Source organism: Staurois parvus, unplaced genomic scaffold, assembly GCF_062004578.1.
Source record: "Staurois parvus isolate SC_StPar_1 unplaced genomic scaffold, SC_StPar_1.0 ptg000123l, whole genome shotgun sequence".
Classification (NCBI taxonomy): domain Eukaryota; kingdom Metazoa; phylum Chordata; class Amphibia; order Anura; family Ranidae; genus Staurois; species Staurois parvus.
The window spans coordinates 888,609-904,967 of NW_028317919.1; the positions used below are offsets into that span (position 1 = coordinate 888,609).

The 16,359-nt window shown below is 38.6% G+C and overlaps 1 protein-coding gene across 15 annotated transcripts in view; it reads right to left on the reverse strand.

Moving 5' to 3' along the window:
• Positions 1-1,719: 1,719 nt before the first annotated feature.
• Positions 1,720-16,359, reverse strand: part of MAP7D3 (MAP7 domain containing 3) — a 145,756-nt gene continuing 131,116 nt past the window's right edge. For all 15 annotated transcript variants that reach the window (XM_089672229.1, XM_089672244.1, XM_089672240.1 and 12 more), the window contains 5 exons: positions 12,541-12,594; positions 10,244-10,292; positions 9,966-10,167; positions 7,799-8,079; positions 1,720-4,561 (listed from right to left, as the gene is read on the reverse strand). In XM_089672229.1, coding sequence (XP_089528355.1) covers positions 4,554-4,561; positions 7,799-8,079; positions 9,966-10,167; positions 10,244-10,292; positions 12,541-12,594 — 594 coding nt within the window. In that variant the 3' untranslated portion in view covers positions 1,720-4,553. The remainder of the gene's footprint in view (positions 4,562-7,798; positions 8,080-9,965; positions 10,168-10,243; positions 10,293-12,540; positions 12,595-16,359) is intronic.

Here is a 16,359-nt window from a genome sequence, read left to right on the forward strand (position 1 = left end):
GCATGTTCATGAGAGAAATAAGTATTTGATCCCCTTCACAAAACATGGACTTTGTAATTGCCAGTAAGGGATTTGCCACCAAGTACTGTGGTCAGACGTTTCCTGTAGTTGGCCACCAAGTTTGCACACATTGCAGGAGGGGTTTTGGCCCACTACTCTTGGCAGATCCTCTCCAAGTCTTTAAGGTTTGGTGGCTGACGTTTGAAAATCTGTGGAGGGAGCTGAAAGTTCGAGTTGCCAATTGGATTAAGGTCTGGAGACTGGCTAGGCCACTCCAGGACCTTAATGTGCTTCTTCTTGAGCCACTCCTTTGTTGTCTTTGCCGTGTGTTTTGGGTCATTGTCATGCTGGAACATCCATCCACGACCTATTTTCATTGCCCTGGCTGAAGGAAGAAGGTTCTCACCCAAGATTTGACATTGCCCCATCCATCGTCCCTTTGATGTGCTGCAGTTGTCCTGTCCCCTTAGCAGAAAAACACCCCCAAAGCAGAATGTTTCCACCACGATTGACAGTTGGGATGGTGTTCTTGGGGTCATAGGCAGCATTCCTCCTCCTCCAAACACGGCGAGTTTAGTTGATGCCAAAGAGCTCGATTCTGGTCTCAACTGACCACAACACTTTCAACCAGTCCTCATCGTTCAGATGTTCAGTGGCAAACTTCAGATGGGCCTGGACATGTGCTTTCTTGAGCAGAGGGACCATGCGGGCACTGCAGGATTTCAATCCTTGTCGGCGTAGTGTGTTACCAATTGTTTTCTTGGTGACTGTGGTCCCAGCTGCCTGGAGATCGACAAGATTCTTACGTGTAGTTCTGGGATGATTCCACACTGTTCTCATGATTGACACTCCACGAGGTGAGGTCTTGCATGATGCACCAGACCTAGGGAGACTGAGTTTTGTGTTTCTTCCATTTGCGAATGACTGCACCAACTGTTGTCACCTTCTCACCAAGCTGTTTGGCGATAGATTTGTAGCCCAGTCCAGCCTTGTGCAGGTCTACAATCTTGTCCCTGACATCCTTGGACAGCTCTTTTCTCTTTGCCATGGTGGAGAGTTTGGAATCTGACTGATTGCTCCTGTGGACAGGTGCCTTTTATACAGGTAACAAAATGAGATTAGCAGCACTCCCTTTAAGAGACTGTTTATAATCTCAGCTTGTTACCTGTATGAAAGACACCTGTAGCTAGACATCCTGCTGAATGATAGAGGATCAAATACTTATTTCCCTCATGAACATGCAAATCAGTGCATCATTTGTTCCACATGCATTTCTTTTGAATTTTGTGTTGCTATTCTGTCTCTGTGTTACAATACACCTACCATTCGATTTGTAGACTGATCATTTCTTTGTGAGTGGGTAAACATTCAATATCAGCAGGGTGTCAAATACTTCCTTCCTTTACTGTATGTATTCTGAGAGAAATATGGGAGCTGCCATTGTTGACCATCTCTTGAAAGGTCTAGTTATTTGACTGTCTTCTGACTTACTAGGTACATCAACTCAGTCCCAAGTCCTTATTCTGATCTTCTCATCTAAAAGCTTCAGGTCAGTGACCTGGAACAACTCTGCAGCAGATGACAGCCAAACCACTATCATTTTCAAAAGAAGGGACAGCGATGACAGCAATTCTATTACTTGAGTTTTCAAAATGTAAAAGAAAAACCTCAACATTTGAACACATACATCTGCTTGGATTGAATGTAAAAGAAGCCGCCTTACAATAGTTAAACAATATGTTTATTATGACATGAATTTAGTTTTCATTTGTAAAGTCTATTTAACAGTCCACATATATTTACATAGTAGCTGTAGCTAGGAAATGAACAGGTAATAGTTACACACAAAATAGAAGCATTTTTTGGGTTAGATTGTCTTTGCTAGAGTTACAGTGTTCATACAAAAATACATGTTATTCTGGATTACCTAAGGCACTGCTCTGTCTGAACAATTCTACAAAGCCAAGTCCGATGACAGGTTTAATATATAAAGAGGAACTTCAAGTTTACACTATTCTTTTTTTGCCAAATATTTCATCTACTAGAAACCATTTATATTACAATTGATATGTCAGAGCAAGGAATTGCACAAAACATTGCTGTAAATATATATAAAAGAAATTCAATATGTACTTATTTTTAAATGTTTTTGATCTGTAGTGGCTCTCTACACATAGCTGGAACATATGGACTCTAATAATGTGCAAAATACAAAGGTGTGCAGAAACCAACCGCAGATCAACATCTTTTAATCTGATGCTGGCCATATCCTATACAATCTGAGTGTACAATCTCCTTTAGATTTACCAAAACTATGTAAAATGAAGGCAAACCTAAACAATACATGCAGGTTGTAATCAGTCAGGCAAGCCCTTGTGCTACAGAATTGTTGGTAGGTATAAAAAAGGATTGTAGAACATATGGCCAGCATAACACTTCAAAATATCAAAGGAGAATTTATTTTGTTGCAAAAGTGGAAATAGAGTATCTGTTTTATAATATTTAGTACAAAATCAACTCTGAATTTTGGACAAAAGTATTTGGTGACAATGTACCATTATTATAGGAACAAGTGATATGGCTACAACCGGAGGGACAGGATTAGCACCTAAAAATGTACAATAGAGATGGGGCAAGGTCCTGTGTCAATTGCATCAATATGACAGACACATCTAAGATCACTGACAGGAGCATTTGACCAGCAGGTGCCCTCCTTGACTTGCACTTATATAGACATGTAAAGGAATGCAAAACCTGACACAGGCCCCTAAAGCAGGTGTAATGCCACCTTCTTTCTCTCCCCCTCAGAGATACTGTTGAAACATGACATAGAAAGCGTTCAACAACTGATAACTAGTAATTGCAGTAAATCACATTTTTAGTGAATGGGGGACCAACAATGAAGAACAATTCCTAAAATTACCTTACTCTGATGGAAGGTAAGTGCCCATGACCTGTCACTCCCTCCATCTACTTATTCAAGCACAAACACGGCAGCAGCAGCGATAGAAAAGTCATCTGAAAGAGGATGGATCTCAAGTCTGCCACCCTTAAATCCAAATGCCTCATCTCTGTGTGGTTGAAGTCTTGCATGTCAGTGCCTATTTCAATAAATAAATGCTCATTAAGATACAAGTCTAAGATGATTAAGGGTTATGTACAGAGACCTGCTACAACAAACATTGGGTGTCTGCAAACAATTGCACTGTAAGGGGTCCCTGAGGACTGAAATATAATTTATCCTGCCACAATATGCATGTGATATCATAGCATCCAGGTTACTATAAATGTCTAAACATAGAAAACTTAGGTTTCTCAACTCCTGTCTGACTAGAACATTAGACCGCGTCCTTCTAAAGGCACAAGATATGCAAACTGTTGCCTATATATAAAGGATTTCCCTATAAACCAACGGCGAATCAACATTCTCATCTGAACCATGAACTGGCAATGTTTAACTGCATTCAGCCATATGATGAGACGATGAAATAAAATAGCTTGACGCATCCAGACACATAAAAGCCTTACAACTAAAACAACAACTTCCTTTGCAGCATTACCCAAACAAATAATCCCTTTTGTGTTTCTGCAGCAAAATAGAGAAGGCGATTGAAAACTAGGCTAAAACATACAGTACTTTTAGAAGCTTGTAACTGACGCCAAGAGGCAGAAAACAGGAGAAATCAACCAAAATAAGCATACGTTACAATATGAGGCCGGTTTAGTTCAGCAGGTTGTCTGAATGGTGCTGGCTTGCTGCACACAGAGTCCTAATTACAGAACAAGGTGTACAGAGCAAAACTAAATTACTGTAAAAACTAATCTGAGATCCAAAAGAAACCTCAAAAATGGTCAAGTAGTTGTCTAATACTGCTGTTTATGTACACAATAAAATAATACTTACATATTCAACTTAAATACATACATATGAAAAAAAAAAGGATTGAAATGTTTTAAAAAAAATCCTGACAAGCGCAAGCAGTCATGAGACACTTAAAGCAGAACTACTACGTACACACAGGGTGGGGGTAATGGGCCCAGTTTGATGAACATTATTTGATTAGTATACGTATAGTCTTAGTTATATGTGAAGCCATTACATTTCAAAAAAGTTAAAGGGTGATGATGTAATTGCTATTGCAAGAATTCTGAAAACAAATTCATGTTACCTTTCTGGTCAATTACCAGCAATGTTGTCAAGTGTGTAAGTGCTTGAAGATCCCAGCTATGGACAGTAACCAGCTTGTTAGGATTTCCCAAAGGAGTAAACAATTTAAGGGATAACTAGAATGCTCTATTGTTAGATGTAACAGAATGAATAGTAAACTTCTGAGACCCTGTGTAACTGTTCAACAAAACAGAAAGGTGAATGACAAAGCTAAAATATTCTCCCTGAAGAAATGTCATAACGGTATAAGTACAGTTCCTTCCACTGCCACAAGATTCTGCAGTCAAGCAACATTTCGACGTAGCAGCTTTTAATGACAAGGCTTCAGCGCTTTATTAAATACTGGAGAGCGAAGTGCAATCAGAAGTTCACGGCTGACACAGAGTCACATTTCTGGGAAGAGAGAAGAAGGTATTAATGGTCTGTCTTGCTGCAAAATCATAGAAACACATTGTGGGACTGGCATGCCTGTCACACTGTCAACAGCCAGAAAGCATTTTGTGAACTTGATTGTTTTTCAGAAGAATAAATCCTACAAATTCAATAGACATAAGTATACCCCACCAGTTTTAAAGAAACCTGCTGATGTACTTAAAATGCTAATAACCTGGGTCTCATGCCGATTGTCTTCAATGTGTTGAGTCACTGGCACAATACAGTATACAGATCAAGACTCATGCATAAAAATGCAAACCTGCACTTTATCCACATACTTGTTTTGGATTTGTAACCAAAAGAACATAACCCACAAATGAGTTGTGAACATCCAAGGCTCTAGTATGTTCAAAAAGTAGTTCAGCGGTGAAAGCTTGGGCCTCTACAGTTTTATTTTTATAGGTTCACCCCATGGTGTCAGCATACTCAGTGATGCCAAGCCAGGGGAGGATGCATCTGTTCTCTGGACAATTACCTTAACCACTTGCTGTCCTGAGGATTTACCCCCCTTCATGACCAGGCCATTTTTTTTGCGTTACAGCGCTGCGTTACTTTAACTGAAAATTGCGCGGTCATGCAACGCTGCACCCAAACATTTTCGTCCATTTTTCCCCACTAATTGAGCTTTCTTTCGATGGTATTTGATCGCCTAACTGGTTTTTATATTTTGCGCTATAAGCAAAAAAAGACCAACAATTTTGGGGAAAAACAAACAATATTTTGGACTTTGCGCTATTCAGTAAAAAAAATTAAAAAAAAAATTTTAAAAAAATCAAATTTCATCATAAATGTAGGCCAAAATGTATTTTGTGTATGTCTTTGCTAAAAAAAAAAAATCCTAATACGTGTAAATTACTTGGTTTACGTGAAAGTTATAGCGTTTACAAATGGCGGTATAAAGAGATTTTTTTTTCTACTAGTAATGGCGGTGATCAGCAACTTTTAGAGGGACTGCAGCAGACATTCTGATACTGGGGGGGGAGGTGGGGGGACGACTAACTTAGTGTCACTGACATACCCAGTAACACCAATACAGTGATCAGTGCAAAAAAAAAAAAAGCTTTGACATTGTACTAATGGCACTGGGCAGGAAGGGGTTAATGTGAGGGGCGATCAAAGGGTTAACTATGTGCTGGGAGTGTTTTACTAGGGGGCAGGGATGTCCAGGATGTCCAGTGTTTTACTACAGCAGGGATGTCCAACCTGCGGCCCAGGACAGCCATGAATGTGTCCCAACACAAAATCATAAGCTTACTTAAAAAGAATGTTTTGGTGAGTTTTTTTTTTGTAAAAATATGTTTAACTTAGCAAACACAGGTGGCGGAAAAAAAAAAATTGAGTGTCTCTTTAACCCTAGTTCACATCAGTGAGACTTTTCATGCAACTTGAGAGTTCAAAGTCACATGACATGTCACCCTGCATTAGCAGCAGTAGAACCGTTCAAATCGTTGATACTCAAGTTGCAGCAACTTTGTAATAAGGTTCCTGCACTATTGTTGTGCAACTTCATTGAGACTTGCATTGACAAATGTTAAATGAAGTCGCACAGACTGTGAGCAAGCCACAATGAAAATTCAGCTCTGAAGGGCTTACTGGACTTTTATAAGTTTTATCATCCCAAAGACAAACATCCCACTCGTCACAATCACGCCTTAATCATGTCATCAGTTTTTGGCAGCACCTATATTTGTGAGCAACTATTTTTAAGGATGAGGCATACAAAGGGCAAAATTAGAACCAAAATATCTGACAAACACCTTCAGGATTCATTGAGAATCAGGGTGGATAAAAATCAATGATTTTAAAAAAAAAAAAAAAAAAAAAAAAAAAAAATAATAATAATAATCGGATTTTTTTTATTTAAATCGGATTTTTTTAAATAAAATGCTTTTTGTCGAAAATATATTACCATCCAAAGGTTATTCCATCATGAAATAAAGATTAGTTTTTTTAATTATGTAGAATAAGGCTGTATATGTTTCAATTTTTTGGTAAATAAATTCCATTAATCCATTCACAATGTCATGCTCTTCCAGAGGTTTTTGTAAGATTATTGAGCAGTTTCTCTGCCTACAAGATATTATCACAGATGTTTGGTTTACTTTTGTAGTTCTCAAAACTGAATTTGACTCAGCGGAGATCACATGCCTCTTCTTCACAGCAAAAATGTTATAACATGAACAGAGTTAAGAAAAAGACCTTAATCCTAACTTCTACAAACCTATGAATACAGAATCAACCCCTTCAGTGCTAAGTTTCAAGAAGTTCAGTGAATAGAATAGAAACAATATTTTTCTGATTGTTTGGAGTGGAATAGATCTGCACAAGAAGAAAGTGAAACTAAGTGTGAGGAGGAAGGGGCTGACAGTCTGTTTCTTAAAATATATATTTTTTGTTTAGCCAAATTAGTTAACAAACATGGATGTTTGTTTAAGCAAATAACATATGCTGGAATGTTATCGTTTCAGTTGAATAAATCTATTTAAATTGTTATTATTAAGGTAATGATTATTTTTCTCCTTCCTAAGTACAACAGAAAAGTTGTCCAAATATGAATGATTAACCTATTAAACTGGGGATAAAAAAACTAATATGAAAAGTTGTTATTCTAAAAATCTTCATCTACATATTAAAGTTATACCAGCAAGAATTAGTCTTTATGTAGAAAACTAGGATTTAAGTCAAGCCTTACTGACTAGTGATTTAAATCAGTTTGATTTAAATCAAATCCACCCTGCTGAGAATTGCTACTACAGCCATCGAACCAGATATTGATGCATTAGTTTATCAAAAACAGTGTCAGACATTGTGCTAGTTTTATGTTGCCCTTTACTTTTATAATAAAAAATATTATTAGAAAAAGGTAGTTGCATTACTCAGATAGATACATTAATTATATAAGTGATCGTTAACTTGTGATCTGCCCGATTTTTTCTGTTCATCAGCTATCCTAATTGTTGCTGTACTTTATGTGTGGCCCAAGGTAATTCCTCTTCTTCCAATGTATGTGGCCCAGGAAAGGCTGGACACCCCTGATCTACAGTATACAGCTTCCAGGAAGGCTCCCACTGAACAACTAGTATGGGCATGGATTTAAATCTTTCTTTGTGGAGGGCATACACTATCTTCATAGATTTACATGATGGGAAGATAGTACTTGAGGACTGGAAATAAATACTTTCATAGCATGCATACCTGCCACAGTCTCAATAGCCATGGACAAAGAACTCATGCGTCCGTCTTCAAAAGCCAACTTTGGAGGAATTGTAGCAGATTCTATGAGGTCCTGATTGCAGCCGTCTGTAGTGCTTGGCTCAGACAAGCTACTAGTCTTGGAATGGATTTCCAGGTCAATTATTTCTTCAAATGTCCATGAACAAGGCTTCCCATTTATACTGGTTACATGTTCTTCTCTTTGGTCATCCTCATTGGGAAATGGCTGATTTAGGCTCAGATTAACATCATTTGTCACCTGACTAAATACAAATGATTGAATATGTGTTAGAATTACGAAACATTTGTCAGGAATTGAAAAAACGTGCACTGGGCGATTATTACAAATCTTTAAAAAACACACAACCACAACATTGGTAACTGAAGCCTAAAATTAAAAGCAAACCGTTTTGGAGAGAGAGAGAGAGAGAGAGAGAGAGAGAGAGAGAGAGAGAGAGAGAGAGAGAGAGAGAGGGAGAGGGAGAGAGAGAGAATATACATACATACATATATATACACACACACAGTTAAGGAAATAAGCATTTGATCCCCTGTGGACAGTCTGCAGATAAACTGGCGGTAATTAAGACCAACTCTTGGCATACAGAGAGAAGCCAGCGCTCAGAGTGGGGCATTTTGTGCTGGAACGCTGCAATGAATATGACAGCTTCCCACACAGGGCTTCCTATTTGCAAGAGAAGGTGGCTGAGTTTCCACATACAGTGGGACCATGAAGAACACAACCAATCTCCAAAAAAAAAAAAAAAAAAAAAAAAGGAATTTGGAGGATGCGGAGAACAAGAAGGTACTTTGAGTTAACAATACATACTTGAATAGAATTTTTCTTTTTATACTAAAAGTTTAAAACCAGCTATTGCTGTGATATTACGCTTTAATCCAGAGATATCCCTTGCAGTACATTTTTCTGCCACCAACTGCGCTCAGTCTAATGGCCAGCACCATTCAACCCACTTCCTCTGAGCTCAGGTCATCCTGGACCCACCCCATCCTGTTAATCTGACAGCAATACAAGTACCACCAGAGTAAGGAACTACATTTCTCAGTCATTCCGATTTATCTTCCTATCAGCATGCTTCTTGTCAGCACATGAACTTATTTGGCCCATGTTCTCAGAAGTTGGGAGACTTTTTGAGAAATGTGGCAGTTGACAAGGCAGCAACTTTAGGACTTCGTACACCTGACATGTAAGATTACCTTTCAGGATGAGACAAAATTATAGCTAAGTTGGGGAGGACAGGTATACATATGGTAAAGGAGAAGTATGACCAAAGACCTTTTGGACATGCGTTGCCTGTGGGTCACAGGACTGCACCTATTTCTGCTCAGATCCAGTCAACAATGCACTTTAGTCTGCTGTTGGCCAACGTCACAAAGCTGGTCCAGGTTCTGCGGGAATTACAACAATAATGTCGGGATCTGCCTAGATGCCTAATTGGCAGCTGGCTCAGCCACTTAGCACACCCCTGACAGCCTGAGTCAGCCACTCCTGCCCCCTGCACAGCATGGTACTCCAGTGAGAGCTGGAGGAGCAGAGCAGAGAGTCCGTGGCTCACAGTCACTGCTCTCTACTCACTGAAGACGGAGAACGGAATGATCAGCAGTCATGTGATTGCTTCAGTTCTCTGTCTTAGAGCCAGATAGACAGCTTCAGAATTAGATCGAAGCTGCAGCCACATAGGGGAGAATTTTTTTTTTTTTTTCTTTAATCCTGTTCTCTTTTAAATAAACCTGCCTGCTATGTTGTCATTTAAGACTGAGGTTGCACAAGTAGAACACATTCATAAAATCTTTAGGCAGTAAATCATAACTCAAATACTATATGCTGAAAACACCATTAACCCCACATAAAATGAACCTGACCTAAAAAGTGTCTAAGTAACAATACTGCAGGCACCTACTGAGCAGAGATTTTGGCACTTGCCAGCTGAGTGACATGTAAAGTTAAAAGTTGTCGCCCTGTATACAGAGTAGGCATGAAATTCTAAGAAGCTCTACAGAACACAGAAAATTGTTCCATAGACTAGCCAGTTCTTGCAGGCATTACAACATTTTAGCAGTACTGTCAGCTTAGACACACTTTAGCCTATGACAGGTTCACTTTAATGAGCATTAATAAAAATACACTTACCTGAATACAGTGGTCGTCGTATCTGAAAAGTGCCCATTAAGCTTCTGATCAATGTCTGGATTATCACCGTTAACAAATAATTCATTCCTTCCCTCCACTGCTGCATCCTGAGACAAAAAATCTGGGGAGGAGGGAGTTGGTGTAACGCTCATTTCCTGGGAACCATCTGCATCATCGCATGAATCAGTGTCATTAACGCTACCTGAAATACAGAAAAAGGATCATGCTCACGCTGTCAAATATAAAAGTGTCATTATATGGGCAGAACAATTATTTACCAGGTGTGTTTTTATCCAGGCTGAAATTTTCTTCATCCTCCTCTTCATTCTTCAGAAAACAAACAAACAATCATGTTAAGAACACCAAGATAAATTACTGCTCTTGTCCTTAACAACTTAATAGATAGCTAGAATTTTTCTAGAGTGCTAAAAAAAAAACTTTTTTAGGCTGGAGCTGGGTTTTATTTTTAATTGCGGACAAAGTATGGCAAGGAATCTAACAATCTATGTTCCCATTTTACAAAGTAACTTTTTACTTTCTCGCCTAGTGACAGGAAGCAAGGAAAAGTCTTCAGCAAGAAAAGAGCACCAAAAACACATTTTAACCAGAGTGGACAAGAGTTATGACACATCACATTTTTATTGCTGGATGAAAATTCTTGTCCAGATGACAAAAATATCTATGGACAACAGGCAAGCCTGACATTTTAAACTTTCCCCAATCCTAACCTAAAAATAAACTTTTTCCTGGATTTGGGCATTAATAGGACCTACAGTTGTGTTCAAAGTAATAGCAGTCTAACATCACTAACCTGGTCAATCACGGTTTTTGGCATAAATGATATTTCTACATGGCAAATAATTTACTAGCAGGTGTAGTAGAATAATAGAAAACCAACAGACCCAACAGTCATGACATGCATGCTGCTGATTCTGTGTAATTGAATCATTAATTGAAAGGGGCATGTTCAAAATAATAGCAGTGTAGAGTTCTATTAGTGAGGTCATTCAGTCTGTGAAAAAACAAGTGACAAACAGGTGGCCCTTATTTAGGGATGAAGGCAGCAAATGTTGTACATGCTGGGTATAGTGCATTTCTCTCTGAAAATCTGAGTAAAATGGGTTGTTCCAGACCTTCCTCAGAAAAACAACGTACTTTGATTAAAAAGTTGATTGGAGAGGGGAAAATATATAAAACGGGTGCAGAAACCGATAGGCTGCTCAGTTAAAATGATTTCAAATGCTTTAAAATGGCAACCAAAACCAGAAAGACGTGGAAGAAAATGAAAAGCTACCATTCAAATGGATCGAAGATTAGCCAAAATGGCAAAGTCTCAGCCAATGATCAGCTCCAGGGTGCTCAAAGAAGGTCTAAAGTTACCTGTGCGTACTGCAACAATTAGAAGTCGCCTACGTGAAGCCAAGCCATCGGCAAGAAGCCCTGCAAAGTCCCATTGGTGAAAAAAATTACACGCTAAAGAGGTTACAATCTATCAAAGAACACATTGACCAGCTTAAAGAGAAATGGTGCAACATTTTGTGGACTGATGAAAGCAAGATTGCTCTTTTTGGGTCTATGGGCTGCAGACAGTTTGCTAGACGACCCCCAAACACTGAATTCAACCCACAGTACACTGTGAAGACAGTGAAGCATGGTGGCGTGAGCATCATAGATATGAGAATGTTTCTGATACTATGGTGTTGGGCCTATTTATCGCATATCAGGGATCATGGATAAGTTTGAATACATCAGAATACTTGAAGAGATCATGTTGCCTTATGCTGAAGAGGAAATGCCCTTAAAATGAGTGTTTCAATAAGGCAATGACCCCAAACACACCAGTAAGTGAGCAGCATCTTGGTTCCAGACCAAGATTAACGTTATCGAGTGGCCAGCCCAATCCCTGGACCTTAATCCAATAGAAAACCTGTGGGGTGACATAAAAAATGCATTTCTTGATTTTACTTTAGAAGCAGCAGAGGGATTGTGGAAGGTAGTGCAATCAGCCTGGTCTGGAATACCTGTTCACAGGTGCCAAATGTTGGTCGACTCCATGCAACACAAGTGTGAAACAGTTCTCAGAAACAGTGGTTATACAACTAAATATTTGCTCAGCGATTCACAGGAAAGCTAAATCGTCAAGCATTTTTCCTTTTATACAGTAAATGTTTGAGTTTGTAAAGAAAAAAGCAGACACTGCTATTTTTTTGAACAGCCTAATATTCCCTTTTATGGAATAGACTGTACAGTGTTCCCAATGCATTTGCGTGTACGGAAATAAAAGCTATTATAAGGATTTTGAGCTTTACTCACTTTTTTTTTTTAAACACACTGCTAATTTTTTTTTTTTAAACACAACTGTAATTAAAAGAGGACATCAGAAGTCTATTGCTACAGAATGGGCAGCTTCGTATTGCTGTTAGAGGTCTATACCCTGGATCAAGTGTAAGGGGGTAGTATGGTGGTAGACAATCACACAATAGAATATGGGAGGATTTCTATATTATGCTGCATACAGTGACATTATCAACATAATTCCTTGAAATATTAGTTCAAATAATACAAACAAGACTACCTTGGCATCAGCTTGGTCTGTCTTTCGGGTTCTCTTCATTATCTCCTCAATTCTCTAAAGAAAAAATATACACCAGCTTTAGTAAAATGAGTAGTATTAGTGTATTAAATTAGTATTCATCTATTCCTATATATGAGTTGGAAACACTGGGCTTCAACGGTTTTAACAAAGATATAGATCTGAATTGTTTTATTAGAAATTAATCATTTTCCCTCACTGGCCAATTTATTAGGTACACCTGTTCAATTGCTTGGCAACACAAATTGCTAATCAGCCAATCACATGGCAGCAACTCAATGCAATTAGGCATCCAGATGTGGTGAAGACGACTTGAAGTTCAAACCAAGCATCAGAATGAGGAAGAAAGGGGATTTAAGTGACTTTGAACGTGGCATGGCTGTTGGTGCCAGACAGGCTGGTCTGAGTATTTCAAAAACTGCTGATCTACTGGGATTTTCATGCACAACCATCTCTAGAGTGCACAGAAATAGTCAGAAAAAGAGAAAATATCCAGTGAGAAGCAGTTGTGTGGACGAAAATACCTTGTTGATGTCAGAGCAGAATGGGCAGACCGATTGGAAATGAAAGAAAGACAACAATAACTCATGTCATAATGGACCAAAATCTATGAAGAATGTTTCCAACACCTTGTTGAATCTATACCACGAAGAATTAAGGCAGTTCTGAAGGCAAAGTTTGTCCTACACGGTACTAGCGTAATAAAGGTAATAAAGTGGCCAGTGAGTGTACATCAGATTTGAATTTGATTATGATCTACGAGTTAGATGTAACCTAATTTTATCTATCTTCTGCTCTGTGTATGTGACTTGCTATTTATGGATCACTGTATTTTTATTATTATTTTTTAAATCAGGTAATTTTTATTAAAACATTATTATTTTCCAGAAACAAGAACAACTTTAACAAAGAACAATATTCTTCAGAAAGAGTAAAAGCTTCACAGGATGGTTAAATTAAAAACAGAACAAAGTACAAGAGAGACATACAACGTCGGGATTGTGCATATCACAGAAATAAGATATTATAAACCAAAAAGTACCTTTTTATCACCCAGCAGTATTCCACTTTAAAAGCTCATACAGTGCACCTATAACAGGCAAAAGTAGTACAAACTGCCTACCCCATTGGCAGAACAGCTACCTAATTCCCCACATCACCAACCAGGGACAATTAGGAGTGTGTTGATTCACCCTTCCTTAAATTAAAGTTAAGTGCATCAGGCCACTGAATGTAGGTTAGAGACGTGGGTGAGATCAATTTCTGCAGAATGGGTTTATGAGCCAAGTATAAGGATCTTGTCCACAATAATTTCAGCTGGAAGAAAATCTTCCTGAATTACTCCCAGGAGAGCAAATCTGGGGTCTAACAACGCCAGTGTAGAACAAAGTGTGTTAAGGGTTGTAAAAATAGGCTCCCAGTATTGGTGAAGCTTAGGGCAGCACCATAACGCATAACATGTAAATAAAGGTACCCATGGCTGTAGTACATCTGGGGCATTGAGAGGACTCCGCTCTCCCCCAGGAGTGCCGTTTCTGTGGGGTACTCTATGGACAATGAACAGTTGAGTCAGGCATTGTGAAGGAAATAAAGAGACCCGAGTTAAAAGTTTCCAAAGCCTGAGTCCACAGCTTATCATCCAAGGATTCAATATTCTGTTGCCAGATTTGAAGGCTGTTCATGGATATATGAGCACTTACAGCCATTTGGAGAGTGGAGTGTAGATCCCCTATTAAACCTCTTTTGGAGCAGGATGAAAAGATTGCCAAAGTGTGGATGGATTATATTTTAATAGGAATGTTGCCGCTTGGCTCTGTAGAGCGTGACGTAGCTGACAGTATTGAAATAAAAAAAGTTGGTTGGGTAGCTGGTAGCACTGCCAATGCAGTAAAAGGCGGTAATACACCCTTACCATACAATTGGTGAAGAACCCCAAGACCAACCCTTTACAAGTGTCAAACTCTTAAAGTCTTGCCAAATCCTGCAGTTGTGGATTGTTCCAAACACATATTGAGAATACCTTTCATGTGAGGCAATGACTTGGAGAGATTCCCATAGCTTGTGTATTAAGTGAAATGTAGGAAAGCTACATTTAAGATGGAAATGGTGTGCCACTACCAATCGGACAGGCTGAGTTTCAGTAAACTGAGAAAGCACAATACACTGTATAGGGTCTTGAGGGTGAAGTCTGTGCCAGCCATACCAATCCTGCATTTGTGAAGCTAAGAAATACAACATACCATTAGCTACCATGAGGCTGTATTTATTTTTGTTTTGTATATACACATTTTAGGGGTTAGGCGTTTAGAATATGGTGTTTTTTTTTTTTATAGAGTTCTCAGGATTATGTTACTTTTACAAAGAATGTATTGAGTTAAACGTTTAATGTATTGCTGCCTGGATAGGAGAGATTTGAGTTGCTAGAGAGATTATGCTTAGACTGCTTCTTTTTTCTGACATGAAAAGTATTGTGTGGGGCTAAGCATCAGGACGTTGGCACAGATTGAGAAATGGCTTCATGCACTGATGTACGAATGGTGTGGCATCCTAGAAGATACTAAGCATCTTGTACCTGAGTGATGGATTCAGCACCAATTCTCTCAGTGATACACATTTTGTTTTATATAAATTTAAAAGTACAGTTTTACCTTATGGAACACTCTCCTTTTGCTTTTTAACTATGAGTGCTTGGTGGGAGTTATATAAATATAAGAAGGATGACATCCCTACCACCACAGGATGCTGGGATTCAATTAAGTGTGAATGACAATCTAGTGAACAATAAATTATATAAGCGTATACAAATTTGGAAAATTTTAAATTCTTTCACTTTTATTGAAAAAAAAATACATTTTTGTTATAGAGCGCTTGGATTTTAGTGCAGAGAGGGATCTACAGGATATATTTGAAATCAAGTTCTGTTTAACTTTATGCTTGTAAGAGGTAATATGTTTTAGTGCATTTGTTTTGCTTCAGGGTAAATATCACTGAGTGGTGCTGTTTGGGAGGAAACACTTTTGAACAAGTGGAGAGGACTGTTCACTTATTTGCACAATATTGTTTAAGGGGATTCTTGACTGATAGCACATAAGTTTATTTGCACATTGTATATTTGACTTTTTGGTTATTGGTTTTATTGCTGTATTTTAAGCATTCCTGTAATCACAGCTTACAAACTGCTTCAAGTTAATTTGGAAAATGACCAAGCCTTTCAGTGACTAAACACTTAATTCATCCAGACATGCAAGTTTTATGGCCTGCACATGCATGGCCATTCCTTCTATTCATTAAGTCATAACTGAGCAGAAGTAAAATTACAAACAAAAAAGCCCTGATCCCATGAAACAAAAGAAGTTTCCTTCCTGCAAGTTAGGAGTTGGTCATGGTAGAGTACAGAAATGGTGAGGACATACACTATATTGCCAAAAGTATTGGGACACCCTTCCAAATCATTTGATTCAGGTGTTCCAATCACCTCCATGGCCACAAGTCTATAAAATCAAGCAGCTAGGCATGCAGACTGCTTCTACAAACATTTGTGAAAGAACGGGTTGCTCTCAGGAGCTCAGTGAATTCAAGTGTGGTACTGCGATAGGTTGCCACCTGTGCAATAAGTCCATCCATGAAATTTCCTTGCTATTAAAAATATGCCATGGTCAACTGCTAGTGGTATTATAACAAAGTGGAAACAACTGGGAACAACAGCAACTCAGCCACAAAGTGGTAGGCCAAGTAAAATGACAGAGTAACCGTCTGCAGAGTCAATAGCTAAAGACCACCTAACTTCATGTGGCCTTCAGA